At 34.6% G+C, this 19,818-nt stretch overlaps 1 protein-coding gene across 1 annotated transcript; it reads right to left on the bottom strand.

Moving 5' to 3' along the window:
* Window positions 1-4,949: 4,949 nt before the first annotated feature.
* LOC108677891 (synaptophysin-like protein 1) lies at window positions 4,950-14,481 on the bottom strand. Its single transcript, XM_018166195.2, has 6 exons — window positions 14,278-14,481; window positions 11,742-12,016; window positions 10,008-10,206; window positions 8,712-8,803; window positions 7,374-7,470; window positions 4,950-6,920 (listed from the first exon to the last, which is right to left on the bottom strand). Exons 1-6 carry the CDS (start codon window positions 14,341-14,343, stop codon window positions 6,813-6,815), a joined length of 837 nt encoding a protein of 278 aa, XP_018021684.1. The 5' UTR covers window positions 14,344-14,481; the 3' UTR covers window positions 4,950-6,812.
* Between the last annotated feature and the right edge of the window lie 5,337 nt (window positions 14,482-19,818).

Below are 19,818 nucleotides of genomic sequence, written 5' to 3'. Positions count from 1 at the left end.
CTTTTAATTTCAATTATGCAAACTTCATGTTATGCTAACACCAGCAACGATTAAAATGTTAGTTAAGCAGTTATGATTGCAAGCTAATTATTTAAAGCAGTCTTTTGACATGCAAAATGGAAAATGCATCAGTTTAGGACATGCAGATAATTCGGCAAAACAGTCATTAAATATTCCAGAGTCTTCGTTAAGTAAAAAACACAGTTTAATTTTTTATTATGTGGATATATCACGATACTTTTATGCAGAGCTTAATATAAGAGACACTTTCTCGTCGTTAAGAAAAAACTGCAAGCATGGATCACTAAATCACCTTAGAAATTTCTCTAATTAAGCATCAAATGCCAGCTTTAAGAACCACGCTGGTTCTGGCTTTATAAGCTCGTATAAGTTCAGGCAAATTAGGAATGTGTTTTGAGGACTCACCCTCCCATAGCATCTGTAATGCTATCTTGAACATTTATTACAGATTCGTTAGCGCTATGCTTCGAGTTATTATGAGCTTTTCGCTTTGGCAAAACGCCATAACGCACTCCACTGGTCCGATTATTATCGAGCAGAATTTCGTTTACGAATGCACGCAATTCATCGAGTTTAAAATCACGGGCAGAATTTTTCTCCTTTTCTGAATTGTGAAGTAAGCAGCTACCGTCTTCCGCTGGTACATTGATTTTGACGACTTTCTCCGGCTTCGTGGTCTTTGATGCCGAAGACTTTTTATCCTCTGTTACATCTTTGCCTTCTCTTGGTTGCAATGCTTCCAATTCTCTTCTGGTTCTGTTATTAAAACTCTTCTCAAAAGTATCTCGAATCTCCAAACTCTCACTAGTTTCAAGATTTTCAGCTTTTTTAATTGTATTGAGCTCCGATTTAACTTCGAACTGTTTGTTGTGAACGTGCAGGTTTATACTTGCCACGCATACGTTTAGAAATGAATTGCCTTCTTCGTACCTGTACTCCAAAGTGGCTTGGTTGCCTTGACTCAACTTTTTGCCTCCTGTGCATGATTTCTTTGATAGATGCAGGGTTTTACGCCGAAAACTCAAAACATTATTCGCCTTTTGGGTTCTCATCTGCATGGTAAATTGGCAATATTGGTCCTCCTTACACTGAGTTTTTCGGAAAAGCAACTTGAAAATTTGAGAGCAATTGAGGCGAACAAAATTACATTCCTATGATTATCGTATGTAAAGAACATTAAAAAATCAAATTTTGCCCAAACTCTTTTATTTAAATTTCACGGTCTTTCTCTATGAAGGAAATGGCGAGCCGGGCCTTAATAAATTTCCTCTTCCCAATTTTAAGAAACAATCAATATCATTGAACCCCGATTAGAAATCTCAACGATTGGTGAATGACAGTTGATTTTTCTTTAGACACTTTCGATGGTCAATATCTGCTACAGCGCTTATTTTAATTAGAAACTTTGACTTGCATTACTTTATTTTATCGGAAAAATTAGCACGTTCTTTTTTTCCATTATTTTTACATAATATATTGTGTTCTAATGCTACGTCAATTATAAAACTTTCAGAAACAGTCCTATTATAATACGGCTGTAATACGGCCCGATTTGCACAATCAATTTTAGTACTTGATATAGCATGCTGCGCCTGATGCACCTACCTGCGATACGGATGAAGACTTCGACGTGTCAAGACGGTAACTATTTTGCTATACTTCAATGGTTTTCAAATGCTTTATAAAATTTGTTTGAAATCGGATAATCACCTTACATTCTTGATATATTTGTTTTGTCTCAGAGCTTCCGATATTATTTACCCTCGACCTAATATTTTTTAAGTGAAGTACTCGTTTTCACTGCTGTTTCCTCTTTATTCATTTGTCTCTCACTACTTCTCATTTAAGGTCACGAAAGAAGATAAGTAATCAAACTTCGGTTGGCCAACACACTCTCTGATCATTGCCAGGAACTTTTTTCCATAAAGCTCATATTTTTTCTTTGAATATTAATGTCTTTAATCTTTTTCAGAACTCATGCAACATTAATGCTCCCAAGAGTACATCCGAAATGAGAAGCAAGTGCTCTTCGTATCGCAAGCAGAACAGATCAGTGGCCGTTCTTTGGCCTAGTCCCCCACTCTCTGATCCAGACACATGGCCTCCGTGGGTCGATGCGAGGAAACGAGCTCCAAGCATCCGCCTGTTATTTTATTATTTCTTCTCTTCATTTCCTTTTCATGTGCCCCAGAGAACCTCAATTCCACTAATCTATCCATGCTAATCGATACTTCCAGTTGAAGCGCCAAATAAAATTGTTCGCAGTCCATCAATAACTATGCCTACGGGTAACTATCTAAAAGAGTGTTTCAACCCTCTTTTACTACGATAAAGTTCTTGAAGCTTCATTATTTCCTACTAGTATTTACAACACTCGTTTCTGTACATTGCGCTAAATTTTAGGAGTAAGTCCGCAGACCGCTCGTGGAAAATTGGCGAATGACGGGGCGCTCCCGTCACGAGAGCTAAGGAAGAATTCCTTTTCAACTCTGTTCTTATTCAAATGTTTTACGACGCCTGAGAGTTGCACACGCAACGACGCCGGGCATCGTTGCGTGATCTGGTTACCATGGAGACCGATTCGTAAACAACTCTCCATGAAAAAAGGAAAATGAATCTTTCTTTTTGGGTAGGACTGATTTTGTCTAGCAGAATTTTGCACGAAGTTGGAAAAAATTAATCCAGCAATACAATTAACTAATTTTAGTATAATATAACACATTTGGAATCTGAAAAAATGATAAATTCTACAATAGACTTAATGTTTGCTGGCTGGTTATTCTTAACAAGAACATTAGCAAGGTGCGTATTCTTAACAATGTTAATTGAATGAATAACACAAACAATTTAAGTCTATTTCAACATTTTTGTAGAATTATAATTCAATGCAAAAGAAAACATCTTAGGCAAAGTACTGAGCCGCGATATGATCACATAAAGCTTCAAAAGCATTTTTTGAGAAGCGATCTCGCCTTATGAATTCTTGAAGATAGGAAATAATGATACTCCTTTTACAGACAAACATTTTCTTTATTCGGATTCTCGGTTTATTACAATAAGATTCCTTATTATGAGTGTTTACGCCAGTTTCAGGATTAACAAAGTTTAGAGAAGGATTTACAGTTCTATGCTTGTATCCAAGGCTTTAGATTTGGTTGAATTCCTTCCATTCATCACTGTGAATGATAAATCTTTTCCAAACAACCTTTTCATTATAAGAAGAAGAGTTGCAGCATCCCAATTCAGCGCATTTTCTCATTTACGGAAAAAAAGCGCTATTATGCTCGTCATGTACGTTTGTCCGTCTGTCCGTCTGTCTGTCGACGAGAAAATGCGCTTTTTTGTCACTCACTGCAGTGAGTGCTGAGTTATATTTTTTCAAGAATTTCCATGTATCCAACTGCTGGTGTATGCTTGTATCGACAATGCTAAAAACCCAAATTTGAGAAGCTGATGCTCAACCATGATGATGTTTCGGCTTTTGAGAGAAGCTTGATTCGTATATTTGTACTGTAACTGCAGGCGCGCATAGTTTAATTGAGTTTTGCACCAAATAAATGACACAAATTTCACGGAAGAAGCTGCACATGTCTACCATCGTTGTCCGACTTAAATCCAACTGATGAGATGCAGCTTCTACTCCAATACCTTCACTCCAAAGATGCATGACACGAATCAACTTTTGAAGTGAAAATTTGGATTTAGCGTTGAAGGATTCTTTCCTTATTGTCACGGTTGGTTTGAATTTAATACATTCCTTGTTCTGGCATTTCCAAATGAACCATCTTACGATCTTGAATGTTTAGTCCAATTCGTTGATACATTGCAGTTCTGACATTCAATTTCTGTTTTTTAATAGCCTCTTCACATGCATCCGTCGTACGACTGTAGCTGAATTCTTGCTCAGCAGATGAAGAAAAAATTTTTTCCAATCCGTTATAGGCATTCTTGAAAGCTACGATTAACAAAGTTAATCTCCAATGGTTTTTACTGGAGCTCCTTCTTGATAGTGTGGATTAACAATGTTATTCTCTAATGGTTTATACTGGAGCGCCCTCATGAAAGTGGGATTATAACAATGTTATTCTGTAAAGTTTGTACTAGGGTGCGTTCATGAAAGTGGGGATTAACAATGTTATTCTGTAAAGTTTATACTAGGGTGAGTTTTCTTAATAAGGTCATACTGGGGTGCTTCTTCAACAAGATACGTTTTCTCCATTAGACTCCGACCATTTTAGTTTATGGCTAGTATTTCGTTCACTTGATCACTTGATTACCTTATTTTCAAATTGGCCTTCTCGAGATGAAAATTGAGAGAACTCCGGAATGTTTTCCGTGAATAATTGTAAAATTTCTGGGCAGTATATTTGATAAACTCTTCGTATAAAACAAATACGAATATTCCAGACAAAAAAAATAATCGTCAAAATTTGCTATCTACAGATGAAAATAATTTTCTGTAAATATATAGGAAAAGAATTTATTTTGAACCTCGGAAAAAAGAAAAAAAAACATTTTAACACCTATCCGCACATTAATTTTGTATCCAAGTAGAATCTAAAACTTTACTTAGAAAGTCATTTAACTGATTTACAAAAACTATCTAATTGAGAATTGAAATTGGAAGATTTTTTAACTCTTTTCAAATTCATATTAATTGCATTCATCCTGACTATGCGATTTCCTATGAATTTAAATCTGATATAAATTACGTATTTAATGGAGCTTGAAGCCAATAACCATCGGCTTGTTCAAATGCTAATAGCTTTCCAGTCCAACAAAAACCTGAGCACTCGAACACTTCTCTTTGGCATGATCATATCGTGAGTTATCAATCCCACGAAAAACTGCTAAAGGTTGTTACCCCTAAAACAATTATTCAATTAATACATAAACAAGGTTATGTCTATTTCAATTATAGATCAAAGTCATGAATATTGAGAAACATTTATTTAATACTGGGTCAAATAAACCGCACACAGAAACACCCAAAAATATAAATAATTAAAGTGTCGTCACCATCAAATCTAGAACGCTTATTGTATGATGACTACAACAACTCTACTACACACACTTGATGGTCACATATGCGACTGTTTTCTTGTGACATTTGCTGCAGAAAATAAATTATGTTTGCAGAGTCGGAATTAATTTACTTATAGAGAAATACTACATTATTTGTCAGAAGAGAACAATTAGCTTAAGATATCAGCTAAAATCATTTCTCAAAAAACTGGCATTCCTTTCAAAAAAAGCTTACTCGATAAAAAAAATTTTTGATTCAAGTACAGAATGGGAAACTGTTCTCATGAGATACTTCAGGAAAGGAAGTTTATGAGCTAAAACATTTGTTTTGAATAAAGCTGAGATTACTAGACAATATGAAGCCATCTTAGGAGCTCGGGAGGTCACAGCTTGTTGAAACCAACCTGAGATATCGATCAGTTTGCGTATTTATTTGACACTTTATCGGTAGTAAATGTCTTTTTGTTGTGATTTGATCTAATTATTTCGTCATGAATGTTAGAATGGTCTGGCTTGTCAATGAAACATTCAGAACAAATACTACGATGTTAACTGCATCTTTTATGAATATGATGTGATATGAATAAAGTCAAACTGTAATGAATATAGTCACTAAAGCACACATACACACAAGCAATAAAAATAAATATATTCCTTTAATGGGATGTGATGAATAATTTGTCGCATATTCTCTTTGTATGGAAACATCTGCAGTCACAAAGTAAATTTTTTGCATCTCAAAATAAACCGACCGAATGTGTTAGATGAATTTCATCACAAACCACATTACTTCAAATTTCCATGGCTTACATGTACAAATATTCACACGAAGATCAAAACTCAATTGGTATTGGAAAGAGAATTCCATTTAATCGCTCTAAGAAATATATAATTTCGGATTTTATATCACAAATGAAGGCGGCAGATTTGTTCTATGATTTCTTGAAAATATACGCATTATATTTTGCTGCAATAAAAAAAACTGGAACAAAAACCCATCCTCAGATCTTTTTCCTGTTTCTCAAATCGCCAGAAATCATGATAGATCCCAAAATTCTATACTCTCTTTTAAATCAAAGAAATTCTTAGATGTGTTGTCATAGTTTGATGGTTGCTAGACGAAATAAACACAGGAGTTACGATTCAAACTTTTCTAATTTCGAGAATCGAAATTCTAACTCAAAATATTTGCATGCAAAAAAAGTAAGAAAAATCAAAAGTATCATCATATTTATAACTACATAAAGAAGAATCAATTAAATTTTAAAAAATTTTATGCGATCATCACGCGCATTACGTGATACTAAAAACGCTGATTCGGAATTCACTTCATGTTATTAGTATTGAGGAATTTACTACTTAATCAGAATATTACATTAGCCGCATCAAAGAAGCGCTTTTTATGTGAGTCATTATATGCTAAAATTCTTCTAACCTAAATCCCGTTTTGGTCTTATTAATAATCAAACTACTTCAGCTCACTCACTCATAATTTTTTGCTGCAGCAAGCATGGATCAAATGCCTCAAATTGTGCTTCAGGAAAAATAAGTGGGCATACTGAGGAAGATAATTCTCAAACTGGAAAAAAATGAGATATCATGAATGGTTATTGACTTGAATTTCCTGTTGACATTTACGGTATGCTTGCCATTATCAGCTCTGTTGTAATTACGAAATTAATGAATAACTCTGCTGTTGACTGTAGGTTCACTTTTGTTGGTGAAATTCACCTCAGTTCGGTCACTTTTAGCCCGAAGACCCACAATTAAGTAGCCTGTGTGCTCGGGGGTGTAGCCTTCCCGAAGAATTTTGTTTCTTTGAAGACGAACCAAACGTTCAGGCCGAAAAGCAACACGTTCAAGAAGCCAAAAATCTGTGACAAGAAGAATGCTTGAATTCAAGTTATTATTAAGCGGTGTACCTATATTTCAAGTATTCCAACCTTACTTTACGTAGGCCGACAATATATGAATAAAACAGAATCTTATAAATGTATGCCATAGATTTTACATAATTCTTTCATTCATTTAAAGCCATTAACCCTGGGATTAGGGTGCCAGATTTAGGCCGCTAGTGATAAAGATAAATATTACATGTCTTTCGCGATTTTCAGGCCACGTTTCTGTTTGCTATATCTATGCGTTAACTTTATCTTGCTTCAGTTTTGGGTTATTATACAGCTCTATGAAACTAAATTCAATCTTAAATACTATGTATTAGAGGTATAGTTATTGCACAGGTATGAGCTTAAGTCCGTTGACGGACACAATATCCACACATTAGCAGGCATAAAGTTTAAAACAATTAAAAATGAAGCTATACTCACCACAGAAAAATCCAGCAGCTGGTACTCAATTTTGTCCACCGTACAGGACAAAGCTTCTAGGCAAATGTCAGGATTTTCCTCGGCGACGAGATCCGTCCTATTGGAGGAAGCAAGTTTTTATGAGAATAATAACTTCAGTATCCCTTACTTGAAGACAAAATTTTCAAACTCCATTGTGATACATACCATGAGCTTGATTCGAAATCTTCAAAAATCGTCAATTCGATTATTTAAATGGAGCAATATACATTTTAGAATTAACTACCTAACTTGGCGTCAACTCATGTTTACAGACAATAAAGGAGTTAGGAAAAATCATCCATGGCGTACTTCAATCGATTGCTGCGCAGCACAATTAAAGGTAAACATTTTGAGCACCTTCAAGTGGTTCCGGTAAGGAAAACGTGGATAATGTGCAATTTTAGGTTCAAACTTGCACAATTAATTTACGGTCCGATTAAAGAACTCTAGTCGTTACCCGAAAGAATTACAAGCAGAAATAAGCAGTTATATAGAAACAATATAAAGAAAAAGTATTGTGATTCAAATAACGTATCGTTTTCTTTATTTAGAAAAAAAATCTATTTTTACAAGAAAAGACCAGCGTTTTTACTTGTTTTCCATACCTGGATGCCACTCTAGTTTATAACTCCTCGTTTTCGTTCATAGGAATTCCGATAGAAGTGAGAACTTTAGAAAATTGAATTAAATGAGCAGTTGCATACAAATTTGAATAAAAATATGGTTGTCAAACTAGGAGTTGAAACTTTGAATGACTGAATCTTGAATCATGTGAATCTATTCTATGTTCTCACAGTAGACTTCATCTCTTCAGAGCTTAAAAAAGCCAAATCTATAAGATAATAATATTGACCAAGCAGTAAGTCAGTAAGCAGTGAAGCAATAAGTCTAAAGCAGTACAGTCCCAAGCAATTCAAGTTTAGCAGTAAATTTTTGAGATCGATTCAACAATTTTTCATTCACCTTTGAGAACTGGAACTGTAAAAAATCTTTCGGACTGTACAAAGTTTGTCACATTTCGGTTAAAATCTTCTTGATTAAAATGGAACCGAACGTCTCAGTTTTGGATCGGACGAAAATGAAAGAGATATAAAGTTGATTAATATAAATGATGAATATATCTTCAGAAATTCTATAACCATTAAAGTATAAGATAAGATTTCATTCCCAGGGATTAATTCCCTATCTAAAACATTTTGTGCAAATAATGAAGTAAATACTGGCCAAAAATTCTACCCACAGCCTTCTATCATAATTAAATTAAGATTAAAATCAATTATGGTTACAATTAAAATCAAGAACATATTGATCGCTCACTTCGTGTGTTTCTTTATGCCGGTGAGGGCGGAAGCCCAGGCAATAGAGGCGCCGAACCAGAAGACGGTGAGCACTCCGTGCACCACAGTGTCCTGTGGGATAGTGTGGGATAGTGATGGATAGTGGTGATATAGTGATAAATCGGCGGATAGTGTGGGATAGTGATAAAACGAATTCAGACAAATTTTAAGGCGAACTCCGATGGAGCAAGCATTCTCCATGGAAGAAATACGAAAAAAATTTGTGTAGCGTGGTAGTAAGTTTTTCGACCTGCCATTCATCGGCTCAAAATTTGAGCCGATGGTTGACACTTGAATTGGTTCAAGGTTGAATTATTTTATTTTTATAATACAGGATTACTCTAAATGATGGACCCAATTTAATAAATTCGCATTTGTTTAAGGAATGATATAAAGTACTTTAAGTACATAATATATGCATCCATGGAAAGAGAACGCTAAAATGTTTTTTACATATTTATAAATGTTCTAAATGTCCCCCTTGTGCTGCACGGCAAACATCTAAACGGTAGCCAAACTCGCCCTACACGAGAAAGTATATCTTCTGTTACTGAGTGCACCGGTACGGTTCTTCAGATCAACCAGAGTTGCCCAGCTTGAGCACAACTTGATTTTCTTGAAATTTTTAATTAATTGCCACTTCACCTCAATTAGAATATCTGTCACGCTCCCACGGAGAGGTAGATGTTGTGTGGAAGAAGATAGCAAAAGAATTAGGCATTGATTATTTTTATAGGGTGTCCACTATACTGCATCTTTGCAAGTATTGCCCCAGGCGACGAAAAACTGCAGTTCTTCTTTTTTGGGGAATATCACCTCCTCCCAAAGCGTCGAGGAAACTGTTTACGTCCCGTTTACGTCCTTCGATTAGACTCTGAACTTACATCCCTAATATTGCTCTAGGTACAGCAATGATGCCTTACAAGGAATAAATAAATTTTGCGGTGCTTCCGGTGTTATTACCTTAAAATTTTCGCTTTTAGGCCAAATTTTAAGCTCTTCACAGGAGAAAAATAACCGACTAGTCACAAAAATAAGAATAATCCACAGAGACAAATTAAATATTTTGAAAGCAGTTACAAACTAGTCACTTATTTTCTTTCAAGTTTCGGGTAGACGAGCTTCTACCAAAATTACATATTTTGGTGTTTTTTTTTTGTACAATGATTATACCGTATAAGAGCAATGATTGATGACAAGTCAAGATCACAAGATGACAATATTTTTTCTGCAAATAATTACCTACAATTGGCTTTTTCTTGATAAAATAACTCACAGTGATAGGTATCCACTCCATGAACTCGTATGTAGGCTGGAAGAAAACGTACACCACCACAGCGAAGATGGTAAAGAGGAAGGAGAACACACCGACGAAGACATAGAAGCAGGCGGTCGATGAATAGTCACCTTCCAGCGTCATGGTTTCTTCTGTGCCGTTGCATGAGATGGCGCTATTCGATTCTGATTTATACAACCTGTAACATAATGAGGAGAGGAAACTTATGTATGCAGTAATAGTAATTTTTAAAAAATTGGACAATATTCTATAATATTGCCTGGTTGGGCATGGTGGCCCAGTGGTTACAGTTCAGAGCACCAGAATTGGTGCAGAGAGGTGCGGGTTCGATCCCAGCTCTGTGCGCCAGTTTCTGGTCAGAATCGGCAAGGAGGCCGGGCGGTTAAGTACAGCAGAATTGTAGCAGTGAGTTGCGAGTTCGAGACCGCAAAATGCTGTGAATGTTCTGTGATGTTGAGAATCGGCGACAGGCCAACGGCCTACTAAACGCCGAAGCCGCTATTTATTTATTGCTGACACTCTATTTCCACTATCTTGCAGCAGAAAATAGAATGAATTTTCATTCGTTGAATTGATAACTACAGTCGAGTGACGACAAACTAGTCGTCATGACACAAATAAGTCTGGTCACATGCAGTTGTATAGGAGGATTCTCCAAACTGCAGCCACCGTTACGGCATTCTTAGTTTTTCATGCTTGCTGAAATTTGTTTGATTAGAATGATTAGCCTGGGCGATCTAATTATTTCTAAGCGTTTACGTTTCTTATAAGGATGATGTCAGCCTGGACTGCTTCAATTATCGTTAATGATCAAAGAGTTGGGTGCTAGTATGTTCACTAGCAGTGTATGTGTATATTGAACGCTAGCGTCGTTTGAATATCAATAATATGATCAAACAAATTACTAACTGGACTTTCTATAGCAGAATTCAAACCTTGCCACTTGTGACTGCGATCGAAAACAATTGATTAGAACAATTTATCCAAACTCTATCTTTTGACCGAGAAAATTTTTAAATAAGAAATAAAAAAATTATAAACCATATTTACTCCCTGTTTTATAATTTTCTGGTGTAAAACGAATATTTCTTCGAACAAACTAGCAGATAATTTGAACGAAAATGTGACACTATGACTGCTGTCGACTGATTATTGTTCAATATACGGCTCAAGTCGGTCCAATACAAGGCATGCAAAGCGTAGTCGTATATGAGATGAACATCAGACAAGACTGCTGTTAGCATTTGACCTTAATTCAGTCTCTATTTTTTCTTACAAATTTGCACAAGATCTTATGTTGCCCTAGGAAATACAATTATGGTAATTAAATATATTCGTCCATGTTCAAAATAATTATTTTTGACCTGTAGTCCCCATTCAGCATCACCATTCAATAACAAATTTTTAGTTTCAGGTAGAAAATGTTTGAATTTCATTAAAAAAAATCTTTTATTTAATTCAAGGCTGAATTAAATATTTGAAAATATTTAATAAAGTGTTAATACAAATAAACATATCACAGCTAGTTACAAATTATAAGGTAATCTCTTCACTACCCGAACCATCATGGGTCATTCGAATTTAATATCCAAACACCCCATTTATTTAGATGTGATTTTCATTAATTTTTTTCATATTAGTTGTACAATTATCAAATATTTAGCGATCATTTATAGTTATTACATCCTCGTTGTAGTTAAGCTTGTGACTCACTTGAATGGGTACTTGAACTCTGCCGTGTACAGGATCTCTGGGATGGGTGTAGTTGATGTTGACTCAACCGTAGTTGTTGATGTTGACTCAACCGTAGTTGTTGATGATGAATCAACCGTAGTTGTTGATGATGAATCGACCGTAGTTGTTGATGTTGTTCCAACCGTAGTTGTTGACGTTGTATTGGAGACGTTGATGTCTGATGAACACTTGACTTTGAGCACGACGTCACCTTTGAAGTCGCAAGCGCACGCAAATGCGCAGATCACGAAAACCTTGCAGTGAAAAAAAAATAAATAACCATCCTTTTCAAAATATACAATTAGAAAATTAAAAACAATGAAATAAGGAATTTTATTACAAGGCGTTTTCTGATAAAATTTATCTAAAGTCAACTTAATGGTTGCGTGATATTAAGGATTTTTCCTATTGAATGACGCAACAGTTTCAAGGTTTTACTCATGATGGATGATCGACAGCATCGTGATAAAACTTTGCTCATTACACAAAATAGGATTTGCTGACCAAGTGCAAAGTTTCGTGCAAGTTTTGTGGTTATGACATAAATTTGATCAGATAATTGCAGATTCATTATTGTAGAAACCGCAATCTTCTCGGTTCCGTCAAGTTTTACATTAACAGCTAGGTTGCTATGAATGAAATCATGCTTTCACACATAAACTTTCAGTAGACCAAGTGTTAGTTAACTAAGTTAGTTGATTATCTACCGAGTCAAGAGGCAATTATGAATTATATTCTCAATACCAAAATATTTGGTCATGAATCACCAAAAGTAAGGTCAAATGTATACTTTAGTTTAAGCAAATTAATTTTAGATTAAATTTCAATCTGTTGTGATATTTTGATTATATTCAAAACCCCAAAACGAGCAAATAATCGAATTTTATGTTGCAAATATCAAAGACTTAAATTCATGAGCAAACTATTAGCCTACCCAAAGTTGCTTGTTTAACAATTTCTTAAGTAAAAATGAAGCGAATATCGATGAATAAATTAATATGTCGAAAGGAATATTCAAATCGTCAATTTTAGAATTTTTATTAATCAACGACCTAGAGATGTTCTGAACCTCACGAATGGAAAATTTATCAAAAGTACATCGTTCCATTAAAGTAGTTATACCTCCTCACAGATTCTTCTCCTTACTTTCATATGAAAAAAAAAGAATATTTTTTTTATAATAGGCCTATTGTTAATAGCTCCTACCTTGAATTTTTCCCGCAAACCCTGTCACCAACTTGAAATAAATGAACGTCAAACACTTGTTAGTAGAATTAAATATTACTTCCGATTGAATTCAGTTAAGAAATACAAATTTTCTTCAGAAGCAGGTAATATTTAAAATTTGTACAAAAACGATTTCGTTTTTAGATTCGATTAACTTTTATTACAATTGTCAATCTCATTTCTATTATCATTGCTCGTCCAAAACATTCACCATATTAATGCAGCTAGCCAGCTCACGAAAAGTGTTATGGTTTTGAAGTTGACTAATTTCTCCAAATCGAAACTTATTCCATTGCAGTTGCAGTGCATTCGTATCGTGCGACCAGCTCGCTTTCAACAGGCACGATTAAGGCAAGTATGAATCTACTAAAATGTGATCAAATCATGCTGATTCATTCTTAATACTCCTTGGCATGCGTTAGCATTATTTATCGTTCCATTAATTTTCAATTAAAACGATTAAAGAAGATATTTATCAAGTAACCCACGTACATATATAAAACCGTTACATGCATGGGCAATGGACATGTCATTGAGAGTACTTTGGTTTCATTCCCACTACATGTCATCGAGTGTTGTCCAATTTTTATACAATCTTTTTTACATAGTAAGGAAAAACGAAAAATAATTTTACCATCTATTCAACGCATCTATGTTATCATTGAGGTAAGAAAATATCTAGACGAAGTTTCTATTCCTATTGCGGGCTAATAAGCGTCAACCGAATGATATTCCACTCTTCTTCGTAAAATTATAAGCATATAGAAGATGCCAGGTTCAGTTTCGGGCAAAGCGAGGCTCATTGATTTTTTACGCTACTGAAATAAAATGTTACAAGAAACGCATGTCGAAAAGAGCCAAATTTAACACATTTAATGACATGCCATTGGATTATTACGTTAAAAAGTCTCTTCTAGAATCACTTCGAAAATATGATTTGCCGTAGTAATTCGATATTAATTAAGCGAATAAAATACTTCAACAACGCTCGGTGTAAAGTAATAGGAATAAAAAGTATGTTCCAAGCTGCATGATAAGTCATTATTAAATGATAACGATACAAGATAATATAAATTAGGCCAATTATTGCTGGTCAGGTATTTACGGTTGACCGAGGTTTATTATAACGATTCACGATTGATTTGCATCAGTACGTAATATTTGAGGCTACAATACTAATAAATTAAATAAATAATATTATCATCTACACTTTAAACAAAATCAAAATCTTTTTCTTCGAAAGTACTTAATTGATATTCTATAGAGGACCACGATTGCTGATACTTACAAACTCCAGCACCTTGATGAACCCTCGCGGCTCAAGAAATACTGCATATGACATCGAAGTTTGCATCCTGTATGGCTGCTGTTGTTTGACGTCGTTATGAAATGCTCTTTAACAACGTAGATACAAAACGTAATTTACAAGAACGAAATAAAAACTGATGCCTATCTTGAAATATTTTACTCAACACATTCTGCAGGAGTTTAGATGGAAATATAAACCCTCTAAGAAATAAAACACGAATATTTGTAACAAACACAAATTATACGACGGTTGAATAACGTTGAACTAACCTGAATAAATACATTTCATAATACATTGAAAACAATACGACTTATAAGTCACGCATATGGAATAAATCAAGGAAATACAGAAATTCGCATCTAAAATTATCGAAGTGAAAATGCTGCAAAAATATTGATATGTCCTGTCTGATATAAATTATTCATTTTATCAATTTATGTCACCGGTCAATTAATAAAAATTTTCGAATCAATTTAAACTGAGAGAGCGTCGTAAAAAATATTCCCAAATGTAGATATATTTTTACTTGCATTATCTCTTCGCACACCCACTATAGTTATAGCCAGAACTCCTGCCTTTCATGTAAACAAAACTTCTACAAAAGCGCAACAGCGGTAAACGATATGCCAGCCTACGAAAGCATTCCTCCCAGTGTTTGTAGCACAAGTCTATCAGAGATTTTTAATTGAACAGCAGATTTTTCATTCATATCAAAATTTGAAAAAATATAAATATTTCCCTTTTTGACGTGCATTTGTAATTAAACAAAATCGTTTCCCGGAGATAAATGCCTATAGAATGAGAATTTAAATTTACATATTCATCTCATCTGAATACCTTTGCTAAGTATGAAATTTCTCATGACCCAATTCCATGGAACCAAATGAGTATTTTTGAAAGGGAGAATATAAATACAATATTCGAGAATCTATACTGATGAAAGATACCAACGAATGAATGCTCAGTAACCAAGTTGCACCATAGCTTCGGGTGAGGCCTGTTGCGCTGTTATGTTATGTTATGTTATGTTATGTTATGTTATGTTATGTTATGTTATGTTATGTTATGTTATGTTATGTTATGTTATGTTATGTTATGCTACGATTGACGGCATGGGAGATTGAGACTAGAATGAGCTGAAAAAAGTGAGGATAATTGTGGATTAAGGATAAAAGATTGAGAGTGGAATGATCAGAAGAAAGTGTGGAGAATGGGGGACTAAGGAGAAAGCTTTCTATATAGTAGACCCTCTAAAGGGGAAAAAAATGAAAGTGATAAAACTTATAAGTCAACCCAAATAACTGAAATTTGGATCACTCATCAAATTTGTATTTGTTGGTTGAATTTGATTACTTATTCCTGAAAACTGGCCGGTATTATCGGTTCTACCTGTATGCTCCTAGGTCACTGCTCAATGCTCATAAAAACGTAATATTGATTGAAGTCTAAGGTTCATTAGTTAATTAATAATATACATAAAAAGAAACACAATGTATGTCGAGAAGTATTAAGTAGTTCAATATTAAAAAGAATTTCCGTCATTTCTAGATTTGAATATTTGGCAAAGAACAAGAATCATCATTGTACTTTAGAGATAAAAATTCATATATTGGAGCTACAAAGCCCGCATATGTGATTATTTTCTTAAGTAGCTGATTGATTAAACTTGTTTTCATATTAGGCCTAACGCACGAGATGAACAGATCACACGATAAATAAACTGTGTTTGTTTTCTGCTCTGATGAAACCAGAATTTTAAAGGGAACGTTTAGTGCATCCATTTTTCCACTTCAACACAGACGAATTAGAGCTCGCATTAATCAGTCTATTCACCAAATCATTTAATCCAATTGACAAACACTGTTGACAGCTTGACGCTCCGAATTGCTTACGGATACTGAAATGAGTGTACAGGTAATTCACGAACAAATGATGTGGCAGCTCTCGTGGAATATTTTATCGTGTATATTTATCAGCGCTCATATAGACAAGTTATCAGCATCCAAGTGGCCCGGCCAAGTCCCCTGATAGTGCTTATAGATAGAGAAACTAGCTCCATGATGTCGTCTATCTACGCACAACGCAGCAGCACCACTTGACTATATTCGTGGATGTAGTCATTTAATATAAATATCCGGGTGGCTTATTCATCAATAAATCAATGTTTTAGCTAAGGGTTTAGCTTTGTAGTGATTTATCATGCTAGATAAGAATGAAAGGTCATATAAATTCCCGTATTTAACACTTGGTTCTGTAGATTTTATGAAGTAGCAAGTCATCGAAAAACTTCTCTCATTTTTCATCTGGCATAAAACGTGGGCCTCTTCATTGCCTCGTGAAGGCCTTGAAGTGGTTAGCGAAGAAAGTTTATCAATAAACTATCTGACGGAAGGTTGACTAGCACATCTATAAATATTTTATTTATTATTTAAAACGTTGATATGAATGAATATTAGCTGATAAATAGTTTAAATCATACCAGGCTCAACTGAAGTGAGTTCAGCTTATAAATAGCTGTCGGCTAACCAAAATAATTACTTAAACTGATTACTTTGAACAGCATACGAGAAATAAACTGCGTTGCACCTATTTTGAATTAAATTGGTTTTCAATTATTCTATGAAACTGAAATGGTCTCGTAATTAAATTATAAACATATTATGGTGTCTGCCGAATCCAATAAAGTTAAATATTTGATTAAAATATTTGCATTTGAAAATGAGAGAAAGCTCATCAAAATTTATATATACGTTGGCGGCATATATACGTAAATGAGACCCGTAGCCTATATATAAAAAATTTAATTATTTTTTCACCAGCATCAATTTTGTCAGCGGAAATCAATTTATTGAACTTTAAATAACCAGACATGCACCTGTTTAAAAAATTCTACTGTCACCTAACAAATTTAGGTAAATCACCAATAATTTGACGGAGACGATCTATAGACGTTATAGAAATTTATTTATAGTATTTATAAATGTCTTTGATCGTTCAAATAATTTAGACGGTTCCCACAAGTCCAAAAATTTAGTTTAAGGAAATCATTTTTCCGTTGTCATAATTACGTAATTGGAATGCTTCTCATATTACTCAAATTCCATTACTTCGTTCGTATTATCAGGTAGAGATGTGAATGTAGTTTTGACGCCTAAAGTTCTTCGTAAAAAAATTGAATGTAATTTTTTTATCAAATCCCAGGTGAGAGAAGCCATTCCTTCTTATAGTACGTTTTTTTAGTAGCAGTGATCAATCTTAGTTTGATCTATAATATATTTGTGAGACGAGTCAGTTCTCTCTTACTTTGATAATTAAAGAGAAGGCCGACTCGGTTTGTTTCTTGGATTTTGCCACTTACTGTTCGTGACTTTCATGCCTTTGCTAAATAACGAATAATAAATCTGGAAATAGTAAATCGCTAGAATTTTATATTCTTGTCGTACCCCTAGGACTAAGTTGTTCATAACTAGTCCTGTTTATTTCGATATAATGTTAGGTCTTGTTTAGGTTTTATGTCTGTCTTTGAATTTTGACTTTTAAAGTGATTTTATTCATTTTTAGTTTAGTCGAACTGATGATGGAGCTGGACTCCGAAACGTTTTCAATATCGATATGGTGAATTTTCTTGGCGTTTTCTTTGCTTTTAAATTCCTTGTGAACTTGCGATATAAGCAGACTAATGATATAAGTACTTATAACGAATAATGTACAGAATATAGTTGGAAAAGGAATTTAAGAAGTGATCAATGAGGTGTACTGTAGAACATTGAATGTGTGTGCCGCTAAATTAAGAAACATACGTAAGTGATCACTTCAAGCTCTTGGCATGTTATCTATCTCAGTTTTATCTGTGTACAGCCAGTGACAGAAAGTCGGGACTCCTTAAAACTTCCTGAGCGCCTGGAATTATATGTAGCTTCAGAACATTACAGCTGACAAAATATGATACTTTACCAGAGGAAATGATGCTTAAAGTATGTAAAATTACTTAACGATTACTTCACAGTAAATATGTTATGAATTCTACTCATAAAATTATTGTTATATTGTATATTTTCTGCATGTATGTTATATACATATGTTCAACTTCCGGTTCTCTGAGAAATCTAATCGATGAAATACGCAAGTAATTTCAATATTAGGTTGGCTGAAAAACATTTCCCAAGATTTGCACACGAGTCACGAGTGACATCGACCCAAACAAGACGGGGTCTCACGAATAGTGATAAGATTAAACAATGATAAGTGGGCGGCTATAGGGCAGAGTACGGAGCATGAGGTGTGCGAAATTCAATAATTATTCAATGTTTTTAAAGTAAAATAGGAATAATACTACATTATTCGTCGTTTTTTAGTTTCTTAGTTTCTTTTGCGTATACCATAAATAATCTGAGCATATACAAATGATCAATATAATTATTCAGTCTGATTGGAAGATCATTGTAAATTCCAAAATCAATAGGTGAAACATATCCCACAGTTTGCCAATTTACTCCGTTTCCGAACTTTTCCTTTCTGAGATCTGCTATCGGGATAAGGTTAATATTGGCGCAGGCTAAAATAACAATGACAAATATTGCTCACCTTAACAAAATTTTGAGGTGGGCACTGCTCTGCATTAGGATCGGCCTGAGACTCGAGGATTTTTTTTGAATGGCAGACTCAGGGTTTGAATGGCAGCCTCTGAGCAGCTTCTTACTTCGGTATGACTAGGCTCGGCCAACCCTCCTCATACTCTCAATCGACTTTAAAATATAGTATAGTTTGAAAGGAGATTTTGACCTAAAACTGATTTAGATCAGTTGCCCATTAGACCCAGAATAACTGGGCGCCGACTGTGGTGACTATCCGGCCGAAGTCTGGGCGGACCCCAAGGGTAGCTTCACACGAGCTGCTTTCTAGTGCCAAAGAGAGTTTGCATGAATCTTAGTTCCTGACGATATTTACTGCAGATCAATTGAAGATTTAATGTTTAGGACATCTGCCACCGCACCTTCACCATCTGTAATTTTAAACAATTACGTCACAATTTAATCATCTTTGTTGAACTTGAAATAGAGTATATATGCTGGTTTGAGCACTCGCTCTTTTTGAGTTTCTTCGTCACTTTGCTTGTCACTGTGTTAAGCAATCACACGCAATGCAAGGGACCTAAATTACAACTTTAATTGATTTAACTCTAAGAAATTAGCACAGATAATCTAGAGTTTGTTGGATTAGTTGATAAAATCTCTTCTCTTTCATCTACGTTTGGAGCTATGAACCGTTAAAAGTCGATATTCAATGTTCGTGTTGATTTAGCTTCAAACTTTTTGGCAATTAAAGCAATTATGAACAATCAAGTCCCATTTTACAAGCGTATTGTGGACAATATTATCAATCAATTGAGTTCGTTGTAAGGCGACGCGTGCACTCTTAGTTTGGCAAAGCTTCGCATTTACAAAAATTCTCTAATTAAAAAAAATTTGATAGACCAACCAATTGAATTCCGCCATATAGTTAGGGTATTTATAGTAAAAA

Source organism: Hyalella azteca, unplaced genomic scaffold (genome assembly GCF_000764305.2).
Source record: "Hyalella azteca isolate HAZT.00-mixed unplaced genomic scaffold, Hazt_2.0.2 contig7219, whole genome shotgun sequence".
In the NCBI taxonomy this organism is placed as follows: domain Eukaryota; kingdom Metazoa; phylum Arthropoda; class Malacostraca; order Amphipoda; family Hyalellidae; genus Hyalella; species Hyalella azteca.
Note: the sequence above shows the minus strand (reverse complement) of the source record. Positions and strands in the feature narration are given on the sequence as shown.

What these genes read in the sequence shown, in the direction of transcription:
- LOC108677891 (XM_018166195.2), bottom strand. Translation starts at nt 14,343, where the DNA reads ATGCAAACTTCGATGTCATATGCAGTATTTCTTGAGCCGCGAGGGTTC. An exon ending in TGGAGTGGATACCTATCACT is followed by an intron (nt 8,804 to 10,007) that starts GTGAGTTATTTT and finishes ACTATCCCACAG; the next exon opens with GACACTGTGGTGCACGGAGT. An exon ending in GGCATAAAGAAACACACGAA is followed by an intron (nt 7,471 to 8,711) that starts GTGAGCGATCAA and finishes TTCCTCCAATAG; the next exon opens with GACGGATCTCGTCGCCGAGG.